At 40.4% G+C, this 22,645-nt stretch overlaps 1 protein-coding gene across 1 annotated transcript in view; it reads left to right on the forward strand.

The window, feature by feature from the left end:
• Nucleotides 1–18,882: 18,882 nt before the first annotated feature.
• Nucleotides 18,883–22,645, forward strand: part of LOC111999124 (uncharacterized) — a 34,298-nt gene continuing 30,535 nt past the window's right edge. Inside the window, exons 1-2 of the mRNA XM_065764085.1 lie at nt 18,883–19,115; nt 21,522–21,892. Of these exons, the coding sequence (XP_065620157.1) occupies nt 21,535–21,892 (358 nt within the window). The 5' untranslated portion in view covers nt 18,883–19,115; nt 21,522–21,534. The remainder of the gene's footprint in view (nt 19,116–21,521; nt 21,893–22,645) is intronic.

Here is a 22,645-nt window from a genome sequence, read left to right on the forward strand (position 1 = left end):
TAATCTTACTCATCACAAATATGAGCCACAAAGCTCATTTCCTTAGTTGTGCATAGAGATGCTCATCTAAGTTACAAGAGATACAAAATTTAGAAAACTTTGTTTCAATGGTCATCCAAAGTACACAAATACTAATGTACACATACACACATTGTTTTTGTATTATTCTGATTTTTCAATTTTTTTATTTTTTTTATATAAAAAAAAACAAAAACTAAAAAATAACCAAACAAAAACATGTTAAACAAAGCAAAGTATAAAACTAGACTGACTCAAAACAGTAAAGCAAAACACACAAGTAATGCAAACAAAAACAAGAAAGAGAGAGAAAGAGAAAGAGTGACAGAATCACTTAGAGCCTTTTTCCTTCTACACCTTGGAAGAACCTTTCTGTCTAGCAAATCCTTGATCTAGCGGTGAGGGAGAAGAATTGAAACCGTTCAAGTTCGAAAGGAACATGAGGGCTTTGAGAAGATCTCCAAGATGAGCAAAAGAGGATGGAAACTGATTCTGGTTTCCCGATGCTATCATACCATTGCTCTGTTGAGTGGCTAGCCACTTATAGCAATTAAGTCGAGTATGACCGGCTGCTCCACAGTGATGACAGAGATGCTGCTTCTTCTGTTTAGGTTTTTGAGAGTCAGCCTTCTTAGCCCTAGGGTTTTAGCTTCTTTCTTATCTTACATAGGGGGTGCTCCTAAGATAGATTTACTCTTATCTATGTTCTCACTAGCTAAATCAGTTTTGACATTAGTGTTCTCAATTTCAACATTATTACCAGGAGGAACAAAAACAATAGTACTAGTAGAAGCAATATCAGAAGGAGAGAAATCATACCCTAAACCGGTTCGATCGGAAGCAGATTTTTGCAGATTGAGCATTTCGTCGAGCTTAGCACTTGAAGTCCTTTCCAGCTGAGTTCTAACTTGGAACAATTCTACCTCAAGCTTCTTGATCTTCTCAGCCAAGAAATTATTCTTAAACCTCAAATGCTCCAATAGTCTGATTGGCTTCATCAAACTTTATGGAAAACTCTTCACGTTCAAGCTCTACATCACTAAGCTTCTTGGTGGTCAAGCTATACAACTTCTCATGCTTTTCTGAGACCTTGTATAACTTTGCATAGGCTGTGTGGACGTCATTTTGTTCATCCATCTTCTCAAACTTGGACTCCACCAATTCCTTTTCTTCATCCATATCTTCAACAATCCCCTCAGTAGGATTGACAGTGGCAGTGAAGGCATTCAAGATTCTGTCATCCTCATTGTCGAAATCATCTTTAGGCTCAGTGTCGCTCAATGTAGCAACAAGTGCCTTGCTCTTCCCAATGGTCTTGAGATATGTGGGGCACTCTTGTTTCATGTGACCGAAATCTTGACACCCAAAGCAATTTAGTCCTGAAAGAACAGTGTACAGACCGCCATCTCTAGCATCCTTCTTCCCTTTGTCTTAGCTCTTGAACTAAGAAGAATTGGATTGCCTACGGTCCTTGTCGAAGCCCTTCCCATTGGTATTCTTCATTAACTTCTTGAATTGCCTTGTAATGTAGGACTTCATCTTAGAATGCTCATCGTCTGAAGACTCATTAGTATCACTGCTCTTGGCCTTTAATGCCATGCTCTTGCCCTTACCCGACTTACCAATTCTTGTTAAACCTAACTCATAGGTCTACAAATTACCAACCAACTCTGTCAAAGGAATCTTGTCAATGTTCTTTGATTCCTCGATTGCTGTGATCTTGGCATGGAATCTCTCGGGTAGAGATCTGAGCATCTTTCTCACAATCTTGGGTTTAGGAATGGTTTCCCCAAAATTAAAAGCTGAGTTCACTATGTCCTTTAACTTGGCATAGAACTCATTGAATGACTCATTCTCTTCCATCTTTATCTCTTCGAAGCTAGTAGTGAGCCTTCGAAGCTAGTAATGAGCCTTTGAAGTTTCAAGTCCTTGACAGCCTTTATTCTCTCATAGGTTGTCTAGAGAATGGTCCGTGCTTCCTTCGGAGTTTCAATGGAGGATATTTTCTTAAATTCCTAATTGGTAACCGCACTGAATAAGGCATTCAATGCTCTGCTATTGAAACTTGCCACCTTGATCTTAGCATCATCCTAATCGGCTGGCGCTTCCTTTGGCTTGGTCCAGCCTATCTCCACAGCTTGCCACACTTTCTCATCTAGAGACTACAAGAAAGCTCTTATGCATACTTTCCAATATTCATAGTTAGTGCCATCAAATAAATGAGGTATAATGAGAAACTGTCCTCTATTCATGACAAACATGGGTCAATGGATCGCATAGCAAATATTAAAACCTAATCAGAATGTGCCTGCTCTAATACCACTTGATAGGTCAAAAACGTATTGACCCATTATGATGGGATGAACTAATGTGTAGATCAAATATGTAGAACCAATGTGTAGAACCACTTGACAGTAATATGTAGAACCAATCTGTAAATCAAATAATTCTTGAGGGAAACTCCAAAGGAATTGCTACACTTCCTTCATAGGATGAACTAACATGTTGCGAAAGTTTAGAATTCACCTTCATGTTAGTATTGAGCTATAGATTGGTATTCAATTTTCCATAAAACAAATCAATTTTGTCAAGCTGACAATGAAGTATTCATAAATAGCCAAAATTATATTGGTATTGCATTTGATGCCAAGAGTATATTTTCTAGCACTAGTGTTTTTTGCTAGCAATTCTAGGATATGCTTTTTTGAAAGTAGCATAAAAAATTAAATCTCAATATAAGATAGCATTCCTTTGTCAACAGGATTTTGTTTGCTTTTACAAAATAGTTTGAGTGAGGGAAGCCCCCATGAACTTTGCCAAATATATTCTATGCATTGTAGTACATGCTTGCTATGGCTAAGGTGAATAACACCAAGATGTTTTGCCACATGAGGATTTTTAGTCCATGAATAATGACTTACCAATGAGACTAAGATATCATAAGTCATTAAATCATATAAACATGCTGATTTAAAGTCTAATCAAGACTAGCTATTCTTCTCAAAATGTATTAGGAGATAGAAACTTCCCTGAGGACATGGCATAAAAGGTTTAAGAACATCTCCATGCCTTGCTTTAGCTAAAGACCTTGCTCTTCTTGTGGATGCTCTTGATCTTTGCCTTATTCTTTTTCCAAATTGTGAGAGATTATATAATATTTCAGATTGCAGCGAATTATTCACATATCATGCCACCAATTATATTGTTGTTGAATTGCTACATACCATATAGTTCATGAGCCAAAGAAAATAACAGTGGCTGAACTTATGCACAGTAAAGTTTGCACTAGACTTCTCAATTTTATCAAGTGAAAGATATATCTAAGGAAAAATTTTTAATCTCATCTTAGCCCCCAGTGTATGCACTGGAAAAGCCAATTGCCAAATAAGATATAGCAATAAAAATTACTTCATGTATATGAAACCATGTGGGGATTTCAACCACACAAGAATTCCAAATTTTGATTTTTGATAATTGGTCTAGTAAGAAGACCAAAGTATTAGCATTTTCATTTTAATCTACATGAATAAAATATTAGTGTATGGGTGATACCTCTTGCACAGCATTTTGCAGTGTTTTGATATATTCAAACATGGTATTAATGAGTGGGCTTACCGAATGGGTACCTTTCTTTTGTTGAGTTAAAGTACCTCCAAGCCTTTGGTGAGTTTGCACCTTGTAAGAGGAGGGAAATGTTGCTAGCTGGTTTGTAATGTCATTGACTAATCTCTTTGTATAGAGACTTGCAAAAGTATCCATGCTTTTGCGGCTTCGAGCGATGGACTCTTAGAAAAAAAAAATTTAGTTACGCCTTCCTTGCTTCCTTAGGCTCCCTTGAACCAATTTCTTTCAAAGAGGTCAGTCTTGTGCACTTTCTACACCCACTTTTGGGTTTTCATGCCCATTTGAGGCTCCTTCTCTTTGTACTCTTCGTTGAGCCTTGCTTACAATTCGCACCCTTTGCTAGGACGTGTTATGACTTGTATCTATTGCTAATACATGGTACAGCTTATACCCATTGTTGGTACATGCTACAGGTTGTAGCCATTATTGGGATATGCTTACAATCTGCACACATTATTAGGACATGCTATGGCTTGTATCCATAAACTTTTGCTTTTGACTAGTTTCTTGGTCGTAGTTGGAAACTTTTACTCTTGGCCAATTTCTGGGCCACATATTTAGAAAATTTGTTCTAGGCCAAGTCTTGGGCTTGGTACATGGAAAGTTTGCTCTTTCCAAGTCCTATGCCATGTCACTTGGAAAAATTTGTTTTGGCCAAGTCCTAGGCCAAGTACATGGAAGGTTTGTTCTTTCCAAGTCTTAGGCCATATCACTTGAAAAATTTCTATTCTGATCAAGTCTTGGGCTAAGTACATGGAAAATTTGCCCTTTCCCAAGTCCTAGGCCATGCCACTTGGAAAATTTATTCTAGCCAAGTCCTGGGCTAGGTACATGGAAAGTTTGCTCTTCCCAAGTCCTAGGCCATGTCACTTGGAAAATTTCTGTTATGATCAAGTCCTGGGCTAGGTACATGGAAAATTTGCTCTTTCTTAAGTCCTAGGCCATGCCACTTGGAAAATTTGTTCATGGCCATTGAATTTTTCAATCTTTAGAAAAGGTTCCTTCGTAGGCCCTCGTTCTCAAGTGGACTCACTGAACTGATTTCTTTTCTTTTCTTTAAACGGTTGAGAATTTGTTTCCTTCTTCGAGGATCTTCTAAAATATCCTCTCTTGGCTGTGAACAAATCCTTTATGGAAATAAACTTCTTTTATGAGTCATCTAAGGTTGCTCTCATTAGTGAACTGGTGGCCAGGAGCTCCACCAAGATGATTCTATCATGGTGTTTTCTTCAAGTGGGGGATCCTCTTACGGGGATCTTGGAAGAGGAAGGCTTCCTCTAAGCATGCTCGTTAAAGGCTGTCTTCACAAACTTCATAGTCTGTTTCTTTACAAGGATCTCTACTGCTACTACTTTTTTAGAGATCTTCTCACTCAATAAGTACTCCTCTTCTTCGAGGAACTGGGTCAGTGAGTTTGCTATAGCTTAGCTCTTGATAGCTCTGGGGATCCTTCTGACTCATATTGTATTGGGAAATTTATATTAATCACCAAGCTACTCTTCAAGATCACAAGGGCTGATGGAGGAGGGCTTTTATTGGATGAAAGCATGTCACCAATAGGATTTGGTGGGATGAAAAGTAATGATTCAGTTGTTGAGATGCATGACCGCCATACACGCCCTTTTTATGTTGGGATACCTCATTTCGGTGTCCTTCAATGCTCTGTATGCTTGGGATCAAGATCCCAGGTACAACAATAGTGATTTTGCCATGGACTAGTACCCATAAGGTAGGCAAATGACTTATGATTTGTTGAAGTTTTATGAAAGGCATTTGGTTGCTTAACTCCCCATATGAAAACATTCCCCTTTTTTCAACAGATTGGATAGTCCACTAGTGACCAAGGTTGGTCTTGGTGTGAACTTCCTAAGGTAGGAAACTCTTTCTAAGAAGCTCTTGAATTCCCTGACCATGGTATGCCTCTTCATGGTTGATATTGTTGTTGCCTTAGTTGGATCTATGAGGAGTTCACACCAATTTACTAATGGAAGCCAACGGCTGTAACCACAACTGTCAGCTTGAGACCATCGGCTTCGCCTATACCGTCAGCTTATGTCCTAACTTGAGTAAACACTATTTTCTCTCTTATCAGCTGCCCCCTACTCCATATTACCGTCGTTTTTAAACTGACGAGTTATGGAGTTGAAGTTTTTCACTGGTTCACTACCTTTTGGTCGCAGGGAGTGGGAAAATCATTTAGACTTTTTTCTCGAGCCGCCATTCATTTAATGCTTGGACACGTGGTTCGTTCTTATTGGCTCCGCTTATGGACGAGGGTGTCGCTTCGTCTTCTGCGCATTTTCCTTCTATATATATCCTGCATTCTTCTTCTCATTTTTCTATTTCAACCTTGCTGATTATTTGGGAGAGAGAACTCGTCGCTTTTGCTTCCGTCCTCTTGTTGGCTTGTTGAACTGCTAACGCTGTCACTTTTAAGGTCGTTCATTCCTCAAAGGCTTCCCTTGTAAGTTCTTTTTCCCTTCTTTGCGTTTTTGCATTAACTGAACAAGTTCCTAGCGAGGACATCAATTTCGGTACTTAGAATGGATCTGTCACTTGTAGGTAGACAGATGTCAAGTGACACGTCGAGTGAACAGTCGTCAGTCTGCGAATGAGCAGGCTACGACGAGGTTTTTGGTTCAGGTTAGGAATCTGTCGGTTTTTTGGGATCATCTGAAAGGGAAACGTCAACCCGGTCTCCTGACTACGACCTGGAAAATTATGTTGAGGGAGTTGAGGAGGAAGTGATAAATGATGAAGGGGAAGGTGACGGAGAAGAGGATGAGGATGAAGGTGACGTGGAATCCTATGAAGAGGCTTCAGTAAGTCCCGGAGGTAACCGTCCCTTCATCCTTCCCGAGGATTGGGCCGTCAACAAAAGTTTTACCAAAAATGGGTGAAAGGATTTTTAGGGATTTATGCACCCGTTACCAGATTTCGGACCATATCTCAATCCGTCTTCCTAGGAAAAAGGAAAAGTGTTATACTAATTTGACTGCGGACGTCGGTATGTATGTCGCCATCCTTGCTGCCAGATTGAGGCTCCTATTGATGGCTCTGCACCGTCAGCTTGTTGATTTCATGGGATTATCCGTCAAACAGATTTCCCCCAATGCTTGGAGGACTTTTATTGAAGCAGAAATTTTGTGGGGTCGTTTGAGCGGTGGGAACCGTTAGCTTTCCCTTGACGAGTTCTATTACTGTTATAGACCCCATCACATTGCTTCATCTAAAGGGACTTATCATTTTTCCGTCAGGGATAAGGATTTAAGACTTGTATCTGACATGCTAGATTCCAACAGAAGTTGGAAAAGTAGATACTTTTTTATTGAAGGGTCGGACTAGGTATGCCGTCCAGAAGAGTGGGATACCATGCCATAGGGCTTTGATAATACCTCTTGAATAGTTAGGGATTCAGGTTTAGTATCAGCGGTTTCTTATTTTTTAACCCCGTTAGCTTTTAGTTTTCTGTTGTTCCGTGTTTTAACGTCGTCGCTTTTTATTTCTTTTCCAGCATACACCCGTCCACATATAATTGACAGGTAGGAGGCGTTCATCCGTCGAGTTCTTGAAATCCCACTCGAGCAATGAAAGTGCAGGGATCTAATTACCCTTGACATTCTTCATTTGTACTGCGGTGGTCCGGAGCCGATGGTTAAAGCTCGTAGGTTGGACGAATTTTCTCGTCAACGTGGGTAGATTCTTTACTTATTCCTTCCCTTTACTGATTCCGTCTGCTTTGCTAATACACGCTTGTTACTTTGTGCAGAGATAGAGACTGTTAAGCAGAGGGTGAGGGCTGCCGCGGCCCGTAAGAAGGAGGAGAGGGAAGCAAAGGAGAAGGAAGGGGTATCCTCGGCGGCCCCCAAGATCGTTGCCAAGGTCACAAAAAGGAAACCTGGCGGGAAGGACGATCATCCTTCTAAAGAGGTTGCCGTCACTCCAGGGGACATGCCCCTTAAGAAGAAGTCACCCCTCAAGCCAAAACAAGGTGCAGGCAATGGAGTGATGACTTCCACTGGTCCCGTTGTTGAGGGACCTCGTTGCTTTTTGACTTATAAGGACTATGCTGTCAAGGAAATGGAGTCCTTTATAAAGCCGACGGATATAGAGCCTTGCGACCAACTAAGGACGAAGGACTTAGGGGCGTTAGCTCTTTTTGACCTTAGTAGGGTATGTTTCTTTCTCCCTTTGGCTAAGTCTGTTTTATCTACCTCTGATTCGTTTTTACTGACGACTATCACTTTTTCAGGCTTTGGTGCGTGTTAAAGCGCTTCAAGACTGATGTGTTGCTAAGGAGGACGTTCTTACTCGGGTTAGGAAGCATAACACTAATTTGATGGATGTGCAAGCTTAGTATAAGGAAGGCCTTTGAGATTTGAATCATGAGTTAAAGACGACAAGGGAGAAGCTGGAAGAGACGGCGCGTCAGAAAGAAAAAATTCAGGAAGAGGTGACGGCTTTGCGCCAACAGGTGGAGATGGCTGGGACTAACGTTGTCCAAACATTTAAGACGTCGCAGTCATTCGTTGACTCTTGTGCTAATTTTTATGTCACTGGGTTCAAAGATTGCTTCAAATAAGTCACGTCAGCCTTCCTAGAGCTGGACTTGTCTGGAATTACAATGAATGATCTGGAGCCAATGACGCCGGCTAATGACGTTGTCATTGGTGAAGGTGACGGCTCTCCTGAAGCCAATCCTCCCCTTACGAATGAAGGCGTCATCGTTTTGGCCCAGCCTACTGCTAATCTCCCTCCAGTCGTGTCTATAAATGTTGATAGTCCTCCTTCTCAGAAGAAAGATGACGGGACCACTGCTGATCCCCCTGCTGCCTGATTTTATTTCGTGTTTTTTATTTATTTTGGAAACAATATTAAGTAGCCCTTTATTTTTGGGTTTCTATTTGTAAACAGTTTATCCTATTGTAAGGCACGTTAATTTCATCATTTTCTGTAATTTATATATTGTGTGTTTGGCCACCTTGAATAAGTTCGTCAGCCTATAGTCTCGTCTATTTTAACAACCTTGTCCACTTCATGGATTAATGGTGGACTTGTTTATTGCGATCTCGTTTACTTTATGAAATTTGACGAGCTCGACATTTTTTAAGCCTGTCAGCTTTATGGCGTCATTGGACTGTACTTACTCTTTTTGTAGTCTCGTCTTTTTTGATGAGTTTGTCATTTTTATGAACTCGTTATTTTTATAAAATCGTTGGTTTCATGGCTTTGTCCATGTTATGGACTTGATGAACTAATCTTTTTATAATCTCATTCCTTTGATGAGCCCGTCAGCTTTGAGGGCTGACTTCATCCCTTTGGGATATTTATAGAGCCCGTCAGCTTTTGATGGCTGACTTTTTCATCCCTTTAGGATATTTATAGAGCCCATCAGCTTTTGATGGCTTACTTTTTCCTCCCTTTAGGATATTTATAGAGCCCGTCAATTTTTGATGGCTGATACTTTTTTCATCCCTTTGGGACAAATTGACGCTATGTAGTTTTTGGATAGTGAAGTTATCTGCTTCTTATGGATTTGTCTATGTTTGGACTTGGTTTCTTGCCCATTCAAGGGCTTCAACCAGGCTTCGTCCTCTTGGGATGGATCCATCTGCCTTATGGGCTCATAGTCGCATACTTTTGCGGTCTTAAGGTCGTCCACTTTTAGGGACTTAGAATCTTTTCACTTCTTATGAATTTAAGGTCGTTTACTTTTTTGCAAACTTGTAAATAAATAACATCAGCCGTTCTGAATAAACTCCTCTTATCGCCATGCATTTATAGAAAAAAGTAGTTCTAAAAAAGAACATCTGCCCTTTGGGCTTATTGTAGTAAAAACCAAAGTAAAAACTTGGGCTTATTATAGCAAAAACTAAAGTAAAAACCTGCCCTTTAAGCTTATTGTAGTAAAAACTAAAATGATAAATTTGAGGAGTATAACTAAAATTTGCTGTGGTAAACTATGAATGAAAATGGGTGTTGTTCTTCACGTCATCATCTCTACTGGTAGTACTTTCGTAAGTGTTCAGCATTCCAAGGATGTGGCAGCTTCCATCCGTCTAGCATCTCTAGGTGGTAGGTGCCCTTCCTCTACTACGCCGTGACTCAGTAAGGTCCTTCCCAATTTGGGCCGAGTTTTCCTTGGGTCGGGTCTCTTGCAGCACCCATGACTTTCCTTAGAACGAGATCCCTAACTTGGAAGTTTCTATGTCGGACTCGGGAATTGTAATGCTTGGCCATGCGGTCTTGGTACCTCGCAAGCCTTTGCTCTACTGTCGCCCTGACTTCATCTACTAGATCGAGTTGTAGACGTATAGCTTTTTCGTTCTTGCTCTCGTCATGGTTGTGCACCCTGTAGCTTGTGAGTCTGACTTTGGCTAGGATGACTACTTTATTCCCGTATGTTAGTCGAAATGGTGTCTATCCTGTGGGCGTCCTCGCCGTCGTCTTGTATGCCCAAAGTATGCTTGGCTGCTCTTCAGGCCATATACCCTTTGCCCTCTCGAGCCGAATCTTGATAATCTTGAGCAAGGATCGGATCTTGACTTCGACCTATCCGTTAGCTTGAGGGTGGGCGGGGGACGAGTAGTGGTTCCGTATCCCTAACTGCGAGTAAAAGTCCCGGAATGAGTCGTTGTCGAATTGCTTCTCGTTGTCCGAGACTAAGATTCTAGGGATGCCAAACCTGTATATGATACATCTCTAGATGAAACTCCATACGTTCTTCTCCATAATGGTGGCCAAGGCCTCAGCTTCCACCCACTTTGTAAAGTAGTCGATGCCTACTACCAGAAACTTCAGCTGTCGTATTGTCGTAGGGAATGGCCCTATGATGTCTAGTCCCCATTGAGCGAATGGTCACGGAGCCGTCATCGAGGTTAGTTCTTCGGGTGGTTGCCTAATAATATTGTTGAACCTTTGGCACTTGTCGCAGGTCTTCACATAAGCCTCGACATCCTTCTACATGGTTGGCCAAAAGTACCCTGCTCGTACTAGCTTATGCACTAACGATCTTGACCTTGAATGGTTTCCGCAAATTCCTTCGTGCACCTCTTTTATGACTTAGTCTGCTTCTTTAGGACCTAAGCATCTCAGGAATGGGCAGGAGAAACCTCTTTTGTACATGACGTCTCTTATTAAGACGAATCTCGCTGCTTGGACCTTTAGCTTTCTTGCGGCCTCCTTTCCGTTTGGTAATGCACCGTTCTTCAAGTAAGAGACTAACGGTGTGGTCCAATTGGTTTCAGAGCTTATCTCCTGCACATCGATGGAATCTATTAGTGGAGAGAGCTGAACAAAGGAGAGTACACTATCCAGGGTGGTCATATGTTCGGCAGAGGCGGCTTTGGCCAAGCGGTCGGCTTGCTCGTTCTCTCCCCTAGGGATTTGTATGATTTTGGTCTTCAGCTCACCTACCCTCTTTTTTGCTTGGTCAAGATACCTCTTCATTCTTTCACCTCGACACTAGTAGTTCTTGTTTATCTGGTTAGTGACGACCTGAGAGTCGTAGTAAATGACCATGTTCGCAGCTCCTGCAGCTTTGGTGAGATCAAGTCTCGCTATTAAGGCCTCGTACTTCGCTTCATTGTTGGTGGTAGGGAAATCAATGCGGACCATGCACTCGACCGTGTCCTCTTCGGGTGTCAGTAGTACGATGCCGGCTCCCCCAGCTTGCCTGTTGGATGACCTGTCTACATGTATGCTCCACTGAGGAGACTTCTCTGCCCCTTTGTCTTCACCATTTGTGAACTCTACTATGAAATCTGCAATGATCTGTCCTCTAAAGGCGGATCGTGGGCGATACTGGATGTCAAACTCGCTCAACTCTATGGCCCATAGTGCCAATCGGTCGGCAGCCTCAGGGTTACTCATTGCTCGCCGCAAGGGCTTGTCGGTTAGGACGATCACCGTGTGGGCTTGAAAATAAGCTTGAGTTTGCATGTTGTTATGACTAGTGCGAAGGCGAGTTTCACCATGGGCGAGTATCTTTCTTTGGCATTGTGAAGTGTCCGGCTGGCGTAATACATGGGCTTTTGCACTCTTTCTTCTTCTCTGATCAGGGCAGCGCTGACGACAACAAGGGAAACGGCCAGATAGAGAAAAAGTTCCTCACCAGGCTGCGAGGGACTTAGTAACGGTGGGGAAGAGAGATAAGTTTTTAACTTTTCAAATGCTTGCTGACACTTGACAGTCCATTCGAAGGATTTCTTCAGTGTGCGAAAGAAGGGTAAGCATTTGTCCGTCGCCCTTGATACAAATCTATTCAGCACCGCTATTTTGCCGTTAAGACTTTGTACTTCCTTCACATTCTTTAGGGGGGGGCATCTCCATTATGGCCCGGATCTTGTCCGGGTTGGCCTCGATGCCTCTCTGCGACACCATGAATCCTAGGAATTTTCCTGCTATTACTCCGAAGGCGCACTTTCCTGGATTAAGCTTCATGTTGTAAGAGCGAAGAGTGTTGAATGTTTCCTTGAGGTCTTCCAAGTGATCTTCCTCCCTTCGGCTTTTCACTAGCATGTCGTCAACGTAGACTTGGACATTTCTCATAATCTGCCGCATGAACATCTTGTTCATAAGCCTCTGATACGTTGCGCTTGCATTTTTTAAGCCGAATGGCATTACTTTTTAACAGAAGAGTCCTTGACTAGTTACGAACGAAGTTTTCTCCTGATCAGCTTTATGCATTCGAATTTGATTGTAACTAGAGAAAGCATCCATAAAGCTTCACAGCTTGTGCTAAGCCGTAGAGTCTACTAGAATGTCGACCTGTGGGAGGGGATAACTGTCTTTGGGGCAAGCTTTGTTCAAGTCAGTAAACTCCACGCACATCCTTCACTTTCCGTTGGCTTTCTTCACCATTACTACGTTTGCTAACTAGTTGGGATAATACACCTCCCTAATGAAGCCTGCCTCTTGTAGCTTACCGACTTCTTCTGCTATCGCTCAGTCTTGTTCTTGGGCAAAGACTCGCTTCTTCTGTCTTACGGGTGGACAGGACGGTGACACATTTAGCCTATGCACCATGACTAAAGGATCAATTCCTGGCATATCCTCATGGCTCCAGGCGAACACGTCTAGATTTTCCTTAAGGAAAGCTACGAGTGCTGAGCGAATCGTCGGGCTAGCGAGAGTACTATGCCTTGTAGTTCTGTTCGCCTTGGAGCTATCGAGGGGTACCTCCTCGAGCCTTTCTACAGGTTCTGCCCCCGTCCGTTACTCTTCTATGCTCATTGTTTGCAAATAGTCGTCCATTTCTAGCATCGCAATATAGCATTCATGCGTGGTTATTTGGTCCCCTCGCAATTCTCCTACTCTGTATTCAGTGGGGAATTTGATCATCAGGTGATAGGTCGAAGCTACGACCTTCCAGAAGTTAAGGGTAGGTCGCCCTATAATGGCATTGTAGGCAGAGGAGCAATCGACCACAAGGAACGTAACATCCCTAGTGATTTGTTGGGGTTAATCTCTAATGGTAACGGGTAATGTGACCGCGCCTAGGGGGTACACTTTGGTTCCTCCAAATCCGACAAGTGGAGCGTTGGCTGGGTTAGTTATTCTTTGCTAATTTGCATCTGTTGGAATGCTGGGTAGTGGAGGATATCCGCGGAGCTCCCGTTGTCGACTAAGACCCGGTACATGTTATAGTCTCCTACCTGGATGCTACCAACAAATGCATCGTCATGCGAATGGTGGAGTCATCGGGAATCCTCTTCCGAGAAGCCAATAAGGGGTTGTCGACTCGCAGCATCTTCGGGATGACGCTGATGAGCTGAACGTTCTGGACCATTCTAAGATAACTCTTTCGAGCCCTTTTTGATAAGCCGTTGGCGGCCGCGCCCCCTACAATCATCCTTATGTCTTCCAAGGGCTGTCTCGGACGCTTGTTGTCTCGTCGGGGAGCTTGCTCTTGAGGGAGCGGATCTGCCCTTTCCTTGCTAACGAACTTCTGCAACTTTCTTGCATAATGAGGGCTTCAATCTGCTATTTTAAGTTATAGTAGTCAACTGTGTCATGTCCGTGGTCGTGGTGGAAGTGATAGTATTTGTCTTGGGACTGCTTGTTGGGATCTCACTTTAGCTTTCCAGGGAAAGTCTATGCCCCCTTGTCCTTGATTTGTATTAGAACTTGGTTGATTGGGGTGGTTAATGGAGTGAAGCTTGTAAACCTCCCCATAGGGGGCTTAAAGCACCTATCATCCCTTCGTTCTCTGGTTTTCGCCATCTTCCGCCCTCTTTCCTGTCGGGTATCTTCCTGCCTTTCTCTCTTCTTGGGTTTTTCTTCGCAAGCTAGTAGAGCGTCTTTAGCATTCATGTACTTCGTGGCCTTGTAAAGCACGTCTAACATAGTTTTTAGGTCATTCTTATATAATGAAAATAAGAACTTACCCTTCCTTAGGCCATTTGTAAATGCTGCCACGAGTATTTTGTCGTCGGCTTCGTCAATCGAGAGCGCTTCCTTATTAAAGTGGGCTAGGTAAGATCTCAACGTTTCATCCTCCTGTTGCTTGATACTCATCAAGCATGCAGTAGACTTTTTGTACTGATGCCCTCCAATAAAGTGCGAAGTGAATTGGGCGTTCAGCTTTTTAAAGGTGCTGATAGAGTTAGATGTCAGCCGGTTGAACCAAATTCTTGCAGGGCCCTTCAGTATCGTAGGGAAGGCCCTACATATGATCTCGTCCTCTACTCCTTAAAGATGCATCAAGGTCTTGAAGGTCTCTAGGTGATCAAGCGGGTCCTTGGCTCCATCGTAGCTTTCGATCTGCGACATGCGAAACTTCTATGGCAGGGGGAAGGAGTTGACAGAGGTAGTGAACGGCGAATTGGTTCGGTGAACCAAATCGTCGAGGTCGCTAGACACCCGTCCTTTAAGGGCGTTCATCATAAGATCCATCATTTCCTTCATCAATTGCATCTCTGCGACCATGTAAGTGGGGGCCATATCAAAACCAAAGGGACGGTTGGTTTCCTGTCGTTCTTGTTGGTTCAGAGCATTGCTGTCTACGGGTCCCTCTTGGTTCCTTCTTTCGGCGCTGGTCCCTTCTTGTTCATCTTTCTGGTTGTTCGGTGTCGCATTCTTTTGGCGCAGTTGTTCTTCTAGGTCGTGGTTTTGTTTGGTGAGGCGTTTCACGGCAGCGACGAGAGTTTGAACTTGCCTCTCGAGGGCAGTCGTGGGTGGTTCCTCTTCTCGAACGTCGTTTATGGTTGCCATCGAGCGAGTGAGCGCCATACAACTCTCTTGTCCGGGAAACTATAGTATGGCTGACGTTATGTTTTCCCACAAACGGCGCCAACTGATGATGTTGGAAATATCACCAGTGAGCCACACAATGCTCGCACACTTGAGAAGTTACTTGCACGATAAAAAGAGAAAACCTAACAGAGAGCACCAGTGTGGTACCGGCTAAATACCCTCCGAAAGTCAAGTTAGAACTTATTACAACTCTAGAGTGCTGGAGAGGGGTTAATTATGCATATCTCGGTTTGTTAGGGTATTGGGGTTTTTAAAGTAGTAGAGGGTTGACCTCTCTTCCTTGGACTAGAAGTCTTTTCCTTAGAGGAATCTCTCTGAGCGTATATTATGGAATCCTTTCCTTGTAGGAGACTAACACCAATCGTGGGATGCAAGGCAGGTTCACATCAAAGCCGTCAGTTTTATCCCATTCCCTTCAGCATTATCGTCGTCAGCTTATTGGTGGCGTCAGCCTTCATGTGTATTTTGCATGTTAATCCAATCCCTGCCAATTTACTAATGGAAGCCAATGGCTGTAACCACAACCGTTAACTTGAGATCGTTTGCTTCGCCTATACCGTTAGCTTAGGTCCTAACTTGAGTAAACACTATTTTATCTCTTATCAAAAAAAAAAAAACCTTTTCTCAAAAAAAAAAAAAAAAACTCCTGAAATCTTGGCTATTTTTTTTACCCCAAAAAAAAAAAAAAAAAAAAAAGAAAAATTCCTAGAACCGTGGCTGAAATGAAAATGGAACATCCAGAGTATACAGTTAGACAGATGTCCTTATGGGTAAAGCGAGAAGAAAAAAGTCGTTCAGCGGAGGTGTATGGGTTTTTGGAAATGTTCTCTCGTGAGAGAGAGAGAGAGAGAGAGAGAGAGAGAGAGCGCGCTTAGAGGCCCAAGAGATCTTCCCGGCTTCGTCGTGTGCTCCGCCACCTCCGTGGTCTCTGTCCCCGTCCCCTCCGTCGGTCTCGTGCCGTCCTAGATCGACAGTGTCATTCCCGATAGGGGTGTCAGGCCTCCCTCTCTAGCTTGTTAGTGGTGGTTTCGGACCAATTTGACCGGATCGGGTTAGATCCGAGCTCTTGCACCACCAGGGGTCTCCCACCCCTACGGTTCGCAGACCTGAAGTTCCTCTCTGGCCACTCTTGCGAGGTTTCTACGAGTGAGCCCCCAGACCTCCTTGTGGGTTTGTTTTCTCCCTTGTGGTTGTGGGTCTTGCGCCAGCTTGGTGGGTTTTCTCTGCACAATGGTGTTTCTCACCGGAGTTTTTTTTACGATGCTTTTTAGTTGGCTATCATAAAGGGTTTTTATTTTTTCATTTTTATTTGATCATAGGAGTTGTTACTTGTTCAAATTTTTTTTTGATACATACTTTGTTCAAATTTGAACATACCAGTGAAATGATTTTTTTGCCATAACAATAACAACTAGTAATATTTTGTCACTTAGAATTTGTTGTAAAATATTATAAAAATATTGTAAACATAACATTTCTTAAAAAAAAAAAGAAAAAAAAAGAGTAAATAGAGTTGAACACTGTAGAATTTCCATATTATTTTTTGGACCGTCTAAGTTTGGTTGGAGATAAGATATAAAGAGTACTAATACATAACTAATTGTTGAGGATCGACCCAAGGACTAAGACTTGGCTCGACATCTTACCAGCCACCCAAATGTTGGTATTTTTCTAGTTAGTCATTAAGACAATTTAAGTTTCGTGGACCCGATTGTAGAATTAGATAGAACATTGTAGGATTCTACTTTTATTAAAAAAAAAGTGTAAAGATAATGTATTTCATATACTAATTATTAAAAAAGAAAAATAATAAGTTTTATATAACACAATTTTCATATTTTATATCCTACTAACTAAAAAACTATTACATATTTCTTACCCAAAAAAAAAAAATCAATGAAATAATTAAATATTTGCATAACTCTTTTATGAAAAATAGAATTACATACAATAAATGATATATCATTTTTTATCAACTAATAATAATAATAATAATAATACATGGCCTAACTCCTCTTAGGTAACAAAATAGATTCATAAGCTCTCTTCTAGAGTCTTGAATTTCGATCTTTACCTCCTTCACATTACACAAACACTTATACTTGTAGAGTAATTATCGCATTAAGGGTGTGTGGTGGTTAAAAATAATAATAATGTTCAAACTAAACAATTTTGGTTGGTATTAGAGTAATGCTAGAGATACAATAAGATGTCACAATAATTTCACATCTCTAAATTAGCATACCAACTTACAAATGGACCAAACTCAATCTCTTATTTAAAAATTTTGGTATAATAATTAGGAATGTTGTGAAATTATTGTGATATTTTGTTGGATCCTTATGTATTACTCTTGTAATTAACAACACTAAAATGGCAAAGCCATTGAAAAAATAAAATACTTAAATAGTTTAAAATTGTAGCATGCTTTTTAACTACAATAGAGTGAGAGAGGGCTCAATTGTGTGTGAAGAAGAAGAACGAAGGAAACGAAGAAGAACTCACCTATGTTTCCTAGTAGGGGTGTGCATGGGTCGGGTTAAGGAGATTTTTTGACCCAACCTATTATGGTGGGTCAAAAAAAATTTAACCCAACCTAATCCATCACATAAGTCCAACCCAACCCACATGGGTCGGGTTGGGTTGGATTGAAACCATAAGTTTGAGAAATTTATTATTATTATTAAATTGAGTAGAAAAAATATAAATATAAATATATTAAAAAAACCCAAAAATTAGTATCAATGTAACTCCTTAAAGGCAAACAACACAAATAATAAAAAAACCCAAAGATTAGTATCAATGTAACTTCTTAAAGGCAAACAACACTAATGATTAAATAACAATAGTAATTTACTAGGGTTTGTGTGAACTAATTGTCTTTTATAAAAAAACCCAAAGATTAGTATCAATGTAACTCCTTAAAGACAAACAACACTAATGATTAAACAACAATAGTAATTTATTAGAGTTTGTGTGAACTAATTGGCTTTTATATAAGACAGGAAGAGTTAGTTATTTTAAAATTTTTATTAATTATATATATATATATATATTAAATATATGGGTGGGTTGGGTTGGGTTTGGCGGGTTTGAAATTTTATGACCCAAACCCAATTTGACCCGCTATCAAAATTTTTTTTATAACCCAACCCAACCCAACCCACAAGCCTAAAAACTGACCCAACCCGGCGAGTTGGGTTGGGTCGGATTGGTTTTGGCAAGTTGGCGAGTTGGCTGTACACTGCTATTTCCTAGTGGAGAATAAATTTGGGATTAAAAATTTATTAGTTTGTAAGCCATGTGTTTTAATGTTGTTATCATTTCAGTTTAAAATTTTTTGGTTTATAAGCCATGTGTTTTAACGTCTAAGGTGTTCAAAAAAATTTTTTGGGTAGTTAAAACAAAAAATATTTTATATATAAAAAAATTTCCCCAAATCAGGGTATTCATTTGAACACCCTTTCTTAAACGTGGTGCTGCTACTATAAGAATGGTTTTCAGACCCGGACTATTCAATGAACCGTAAAAGAGAGAGGTTCAAAGTTTTTGAGGTTAAACTGAAGTCGNTAGTAACTATATAAGATAGCAATAGTAGTTGTAAACACTATTTTATCTCTTATAAAAAAAAAAAATAGTAACTATATAAGATAGCAATAGTAGTTGTAGGCTAGTAATACAGCTGGGAAGCATTATAATTTATATTCTTTAAGGAATTTTTTTATGTTCCCACGGCTCATCATTGCTCCCCAAGCCTGTAAATCTGTTTAACATTTTTATTTTTATTTTTATTTTCCTTTTCACCTCACACGAGATAAAGTGCAATCCTCTCACCAATAGAATGCCATGCCCTTATCCTATTTTTTGTTTTTTTCCCTTATCCTATTATTCATGCCTTTCTGACTTTTCAGCCGTGTACAAAATGCTCTTATATAGTTTTTTTTTTTTACTTTAAAATGCTCTTGTATGGTTAACCATGGGGGAAGTCCTATTTAGCAAAGGAGCTTACAACGGATGTGGACTCAACTTTCTTCAGGTAATTCTCTAAAAAAGAAACTTTCTTCGAGTAGTTTTTAGTAGAAAAGCTTTTTACCAATACATAGAAAACAACAAGACTATAATAAGTTTTCGTATTTTATGTTTTGGTCGCCAGAAAATATTTCCAGACCAGAATCAATCTGATCATCTTGGAGCAGGAGCTCAGCTCAGCCGTTCAGGTTCATGTGGTACTTATTATTACGAGCTTTTAATCATTTACATATGCGTAGATGCATTTTTAATCCTCTTGATAGCGTTTTTGAAGCGACTTTTTATTTTTATTATATATTATATATATATTTTTTTTAAGAACATAAAATAAAATGCAAACTTTTATTTTTCTTCTTCCTTTTTGAATTAATAAAACCAAGAAATACAACTCAAAATATCTAAGCTCACTGATGGCCTTTTCTCAAAAAAAAAAAAAAAAACTCCTGAAATCTTGGCTATTTTTTTTAACCCCAAAAAAAAAAAAAAAAAAAAAAGAAAAATTTCCTAGAACCGTGGCTGAAATGAAAATGGAACATCCAGAGTATACAGTTAGACAGATGTCCTTATGGGTAAAGCGAGAAGAAAAAAGTCGTTCAGCGGAGGTGTATGGGTTTTTGGAAATGTTCTCTCGTGAGAGAGAGAGAGAGAGAGAGAGAGAGAGAGAGAGCGCGCTTAGAGGCCCAAGAGATCTTCCCGGCTTCGTCGTGTGCTCCGCCACCTCCGTGGTCTCTGTCCCCGTCCCCTCCGTCGGTCTCGTGCCGTCCTAGATCGACAGTGTCATTCCCGATAGGGGTGGTCAGGCCTCCCTCTCTAGCTTGTTAGTGGTGGTTTCGGACCAATTTGACCGGATCGGGTTAGATCCGAGCTCTTGCACCACCAGGGGTCTCCCACCCCTACGGTTCGCAGACCTGAAGTTCCTCTCTGGCCACTCTTGCGAGGTTTCTACGAGTGAGCCCCCAGACCTCCTTGTGGGTTTGTTTTCTCCCTTGTGGTTGTGGGTCTTGCGCCAGCTTGGTGGGTTTTCTCTGCACAATGGTGTTTCTCACCGGAGTTTTTTTTACGATGCTTTTTAGTTGGCTATCATAAAGGAAAGTTTTTGAGGTTAAACTGAAGTCGAATCGGAATCGAACTGTAATGACGTCATAATTAGTTTAATAATTATTTAAAATATAAATAAATATATTAAATTAGTACAAAATAGAAGAATTAACTAAAATAGTCTAATTAAAACTATAAATCCATATTTTAACTGTGTCTAATATATTCATCTCAAGCCCAAATATGAAATATCTATCTAATAATAATAATAACCAATTTTTTTTATTTAAAAAAAAATTAAGGACATTAATTTGTACCGGTACAAGTGGACAAAAGAGGATGATATGATGTATCATCATATCATGTGGGGCTCAAGAGGTTTTGTAAGAAACAAAGTCTCAGACTTGTCTTTCCAATTTCCACTTTCCTATGCCCATGTGACTAGCTCACAGCCCTAAAAAACAGCACTACAAACAAAAGCGACTGAAATTAAAGGAAGAGATAAAAAAAGCAATACAAACAAAAGCAGTTGAAATTAAAGGAAGTGAGAAGTCAGAAACGGCTCCAGAAGGTAGAAGCTGAAAGAACAAGAAGAAGGAGAAGCTGGTATCTAGCTGAAACAAGAAACAAACCTGAGAAGATATAAAATTGTGGGTAGTAACGTAGCTCTATTTTTTTTTTTTCTCTCTTTTTTGATTTCTTTTTACTTTTATTCAAATTCTTTACCAGTGGATATTTTTTTTCGACCAAAATATAGTAAATATTCCGGTACGATGCCGTTTAAGGCATTAAATTTTTTTTTAAAAAAGGGACCTATGAGAACCGCAAGAACCGTTCACAGTTCTCAGAACCGTGAGGTCCGCCTGCAGTTCGCACGAGTCTCTGATTTTTTTCCATAGAGTGGTTCTTGAGGCTAAAAGAACCGCAAAAATGAGAGGTTCGCAATTTTTCCAGTTGAACCGTACGGTTTGCTCCGGGTTTCAAAACTATGGTGTAGGGAAGCTTCTAGAGAAAATATGAGAAATATCTTGGAGAGAATTCCGGAAATAGAGCAAGAGAGAAATGTCTGGAATTAGAGAGATTTCTAGAAAGAGAGAGAGAGGCAGTGCTTGATTTTTAACAGTCCTTTGAAACACGTACTCCATTTATATCAATAATTTATTTCAACATTGTTAAAAATAACGAAAAAGAAAGACATTGATCTAAGTATGTATTATACTCATCATCTAATGGACAAAGATGATGCGAAGAGCGGAAGAGGAAAGATGTTTAAAAAGAGACAAGGGATCTTTAGTTTAGGAACTAATCCATCCCTATCCATTATGTTTACCACCTAACAAAATTGGATCAAAGAACAAAGAATAACAAAAGTACTCAAAATGTTTATATATAGAAATCCTGAGTACAGCTGTTCTTAAGAGTATAACTCGTACCGTCCCTTTTTGTTAGGTTTCTTTAACAGTTTTAACTTAGATCGTTTAATGCATTATCTTTTTTGCTAAAAAGTAGTGTTTGATTAGAAGCTTATATATGCTCCTAACAGCAAGTGAATATAGTGACAGATTCAACATGGAATCAAAGTCTGCCACGAGTGCAACTGTCCTTATATTTCTTGACGTTGACAATTATTTGGAATGGAGTCTTCAAGTGAAAACCAATTTGACGGCTCAAGGTCTCTGGGACGTCGTGGAAGCAGCCAATGAACCTCCTAAAGCAAAAACGGATGAAGCAGCCAATGAACCTCCTAAAGCAAAAACTGATGAAGCTGCTTCTAAAGCTTGGACCAAAAAGAATGACAAGGCTTTAAAAATGATCCAGAATTCTTGCACGAGCCACTTATGTTCTGCGATTAGTATGATTACTTCTGCCAAAGTTGCGTGGGATACTTTGGCAGCAATATGCGAACTCCCCAAAGATGGTTACATAGGTATATGTCTCTCTTTAATTGTCATAAAAAAAAGTATCTCTCTTTAAGTTTGAGAATAAATTGGGTCAGGAACTGGCGTAAAATGTGTGTTTTACGCCAGCCAATCCTAACCCACCACGTCAGCAAAACAACTTATTTTTAGTAAACTCAAAATACAAAACTTTAACTCAATTAAAACCCATCAGCAACACAACACAACAACACGTTAAGACTTCAGAAACCTAAGCATAAAATTAAAATATCCTCATCCTCCTTACACCAGAGCTCCAGCCCGCCACAGTTGTCGCCGGAGTTGTTGCTGGAATCATGATTTGGAGCTGAAAAAAAATTCATAAGAACCTAGGCTAGCTGAAAAAAAGAAGAAAAAACCTTTTTTTATTTTTGGGTTTGAACCCGCCACTCAAGAATCCAATCAAACCCAATGAAAATACAAAAAAACAGCAAAACCCATACCAAATCAAGTAATTGATATCCAAAAAATTATCCAAATCCAACAATATTTTGAAATTCAAAGTTTGGGGAAATAACAAATCATAAAAAAACACACCTTGAGTCGCGACACCACACTTGCAACGGCTCCAACAGATTTCACCAGCTCCAAAAACGATGTGGGCAGCAGCATTTGTGACAGGGTGGAGCTCCGGTGTGAGGAGGAGGAGATGAGATTTGGGTTTGCCGTGCTCCAGGTCTGAAGTCTGAATGTGTTGTTGTGTTGTGTTTGAAAGGGGCTGATGGGTTTTTAATTGGGTGATG

Source organism: Quercus suber, unplaced genomic scaffold (genome assembly GCF_002906115.3).
Source record: "Quercus suber isolate HL8 unplaced genomic scaffold, Cork oak 2.0 scaffold_2, whole genome shotgun sequence".
Taxonomy (NCBI): Eukaryota; Viridiplantae; Streptophyta; class Magnoliopsida; order Fagales; family Fagaceae; genus Quercus; species Quercus suber.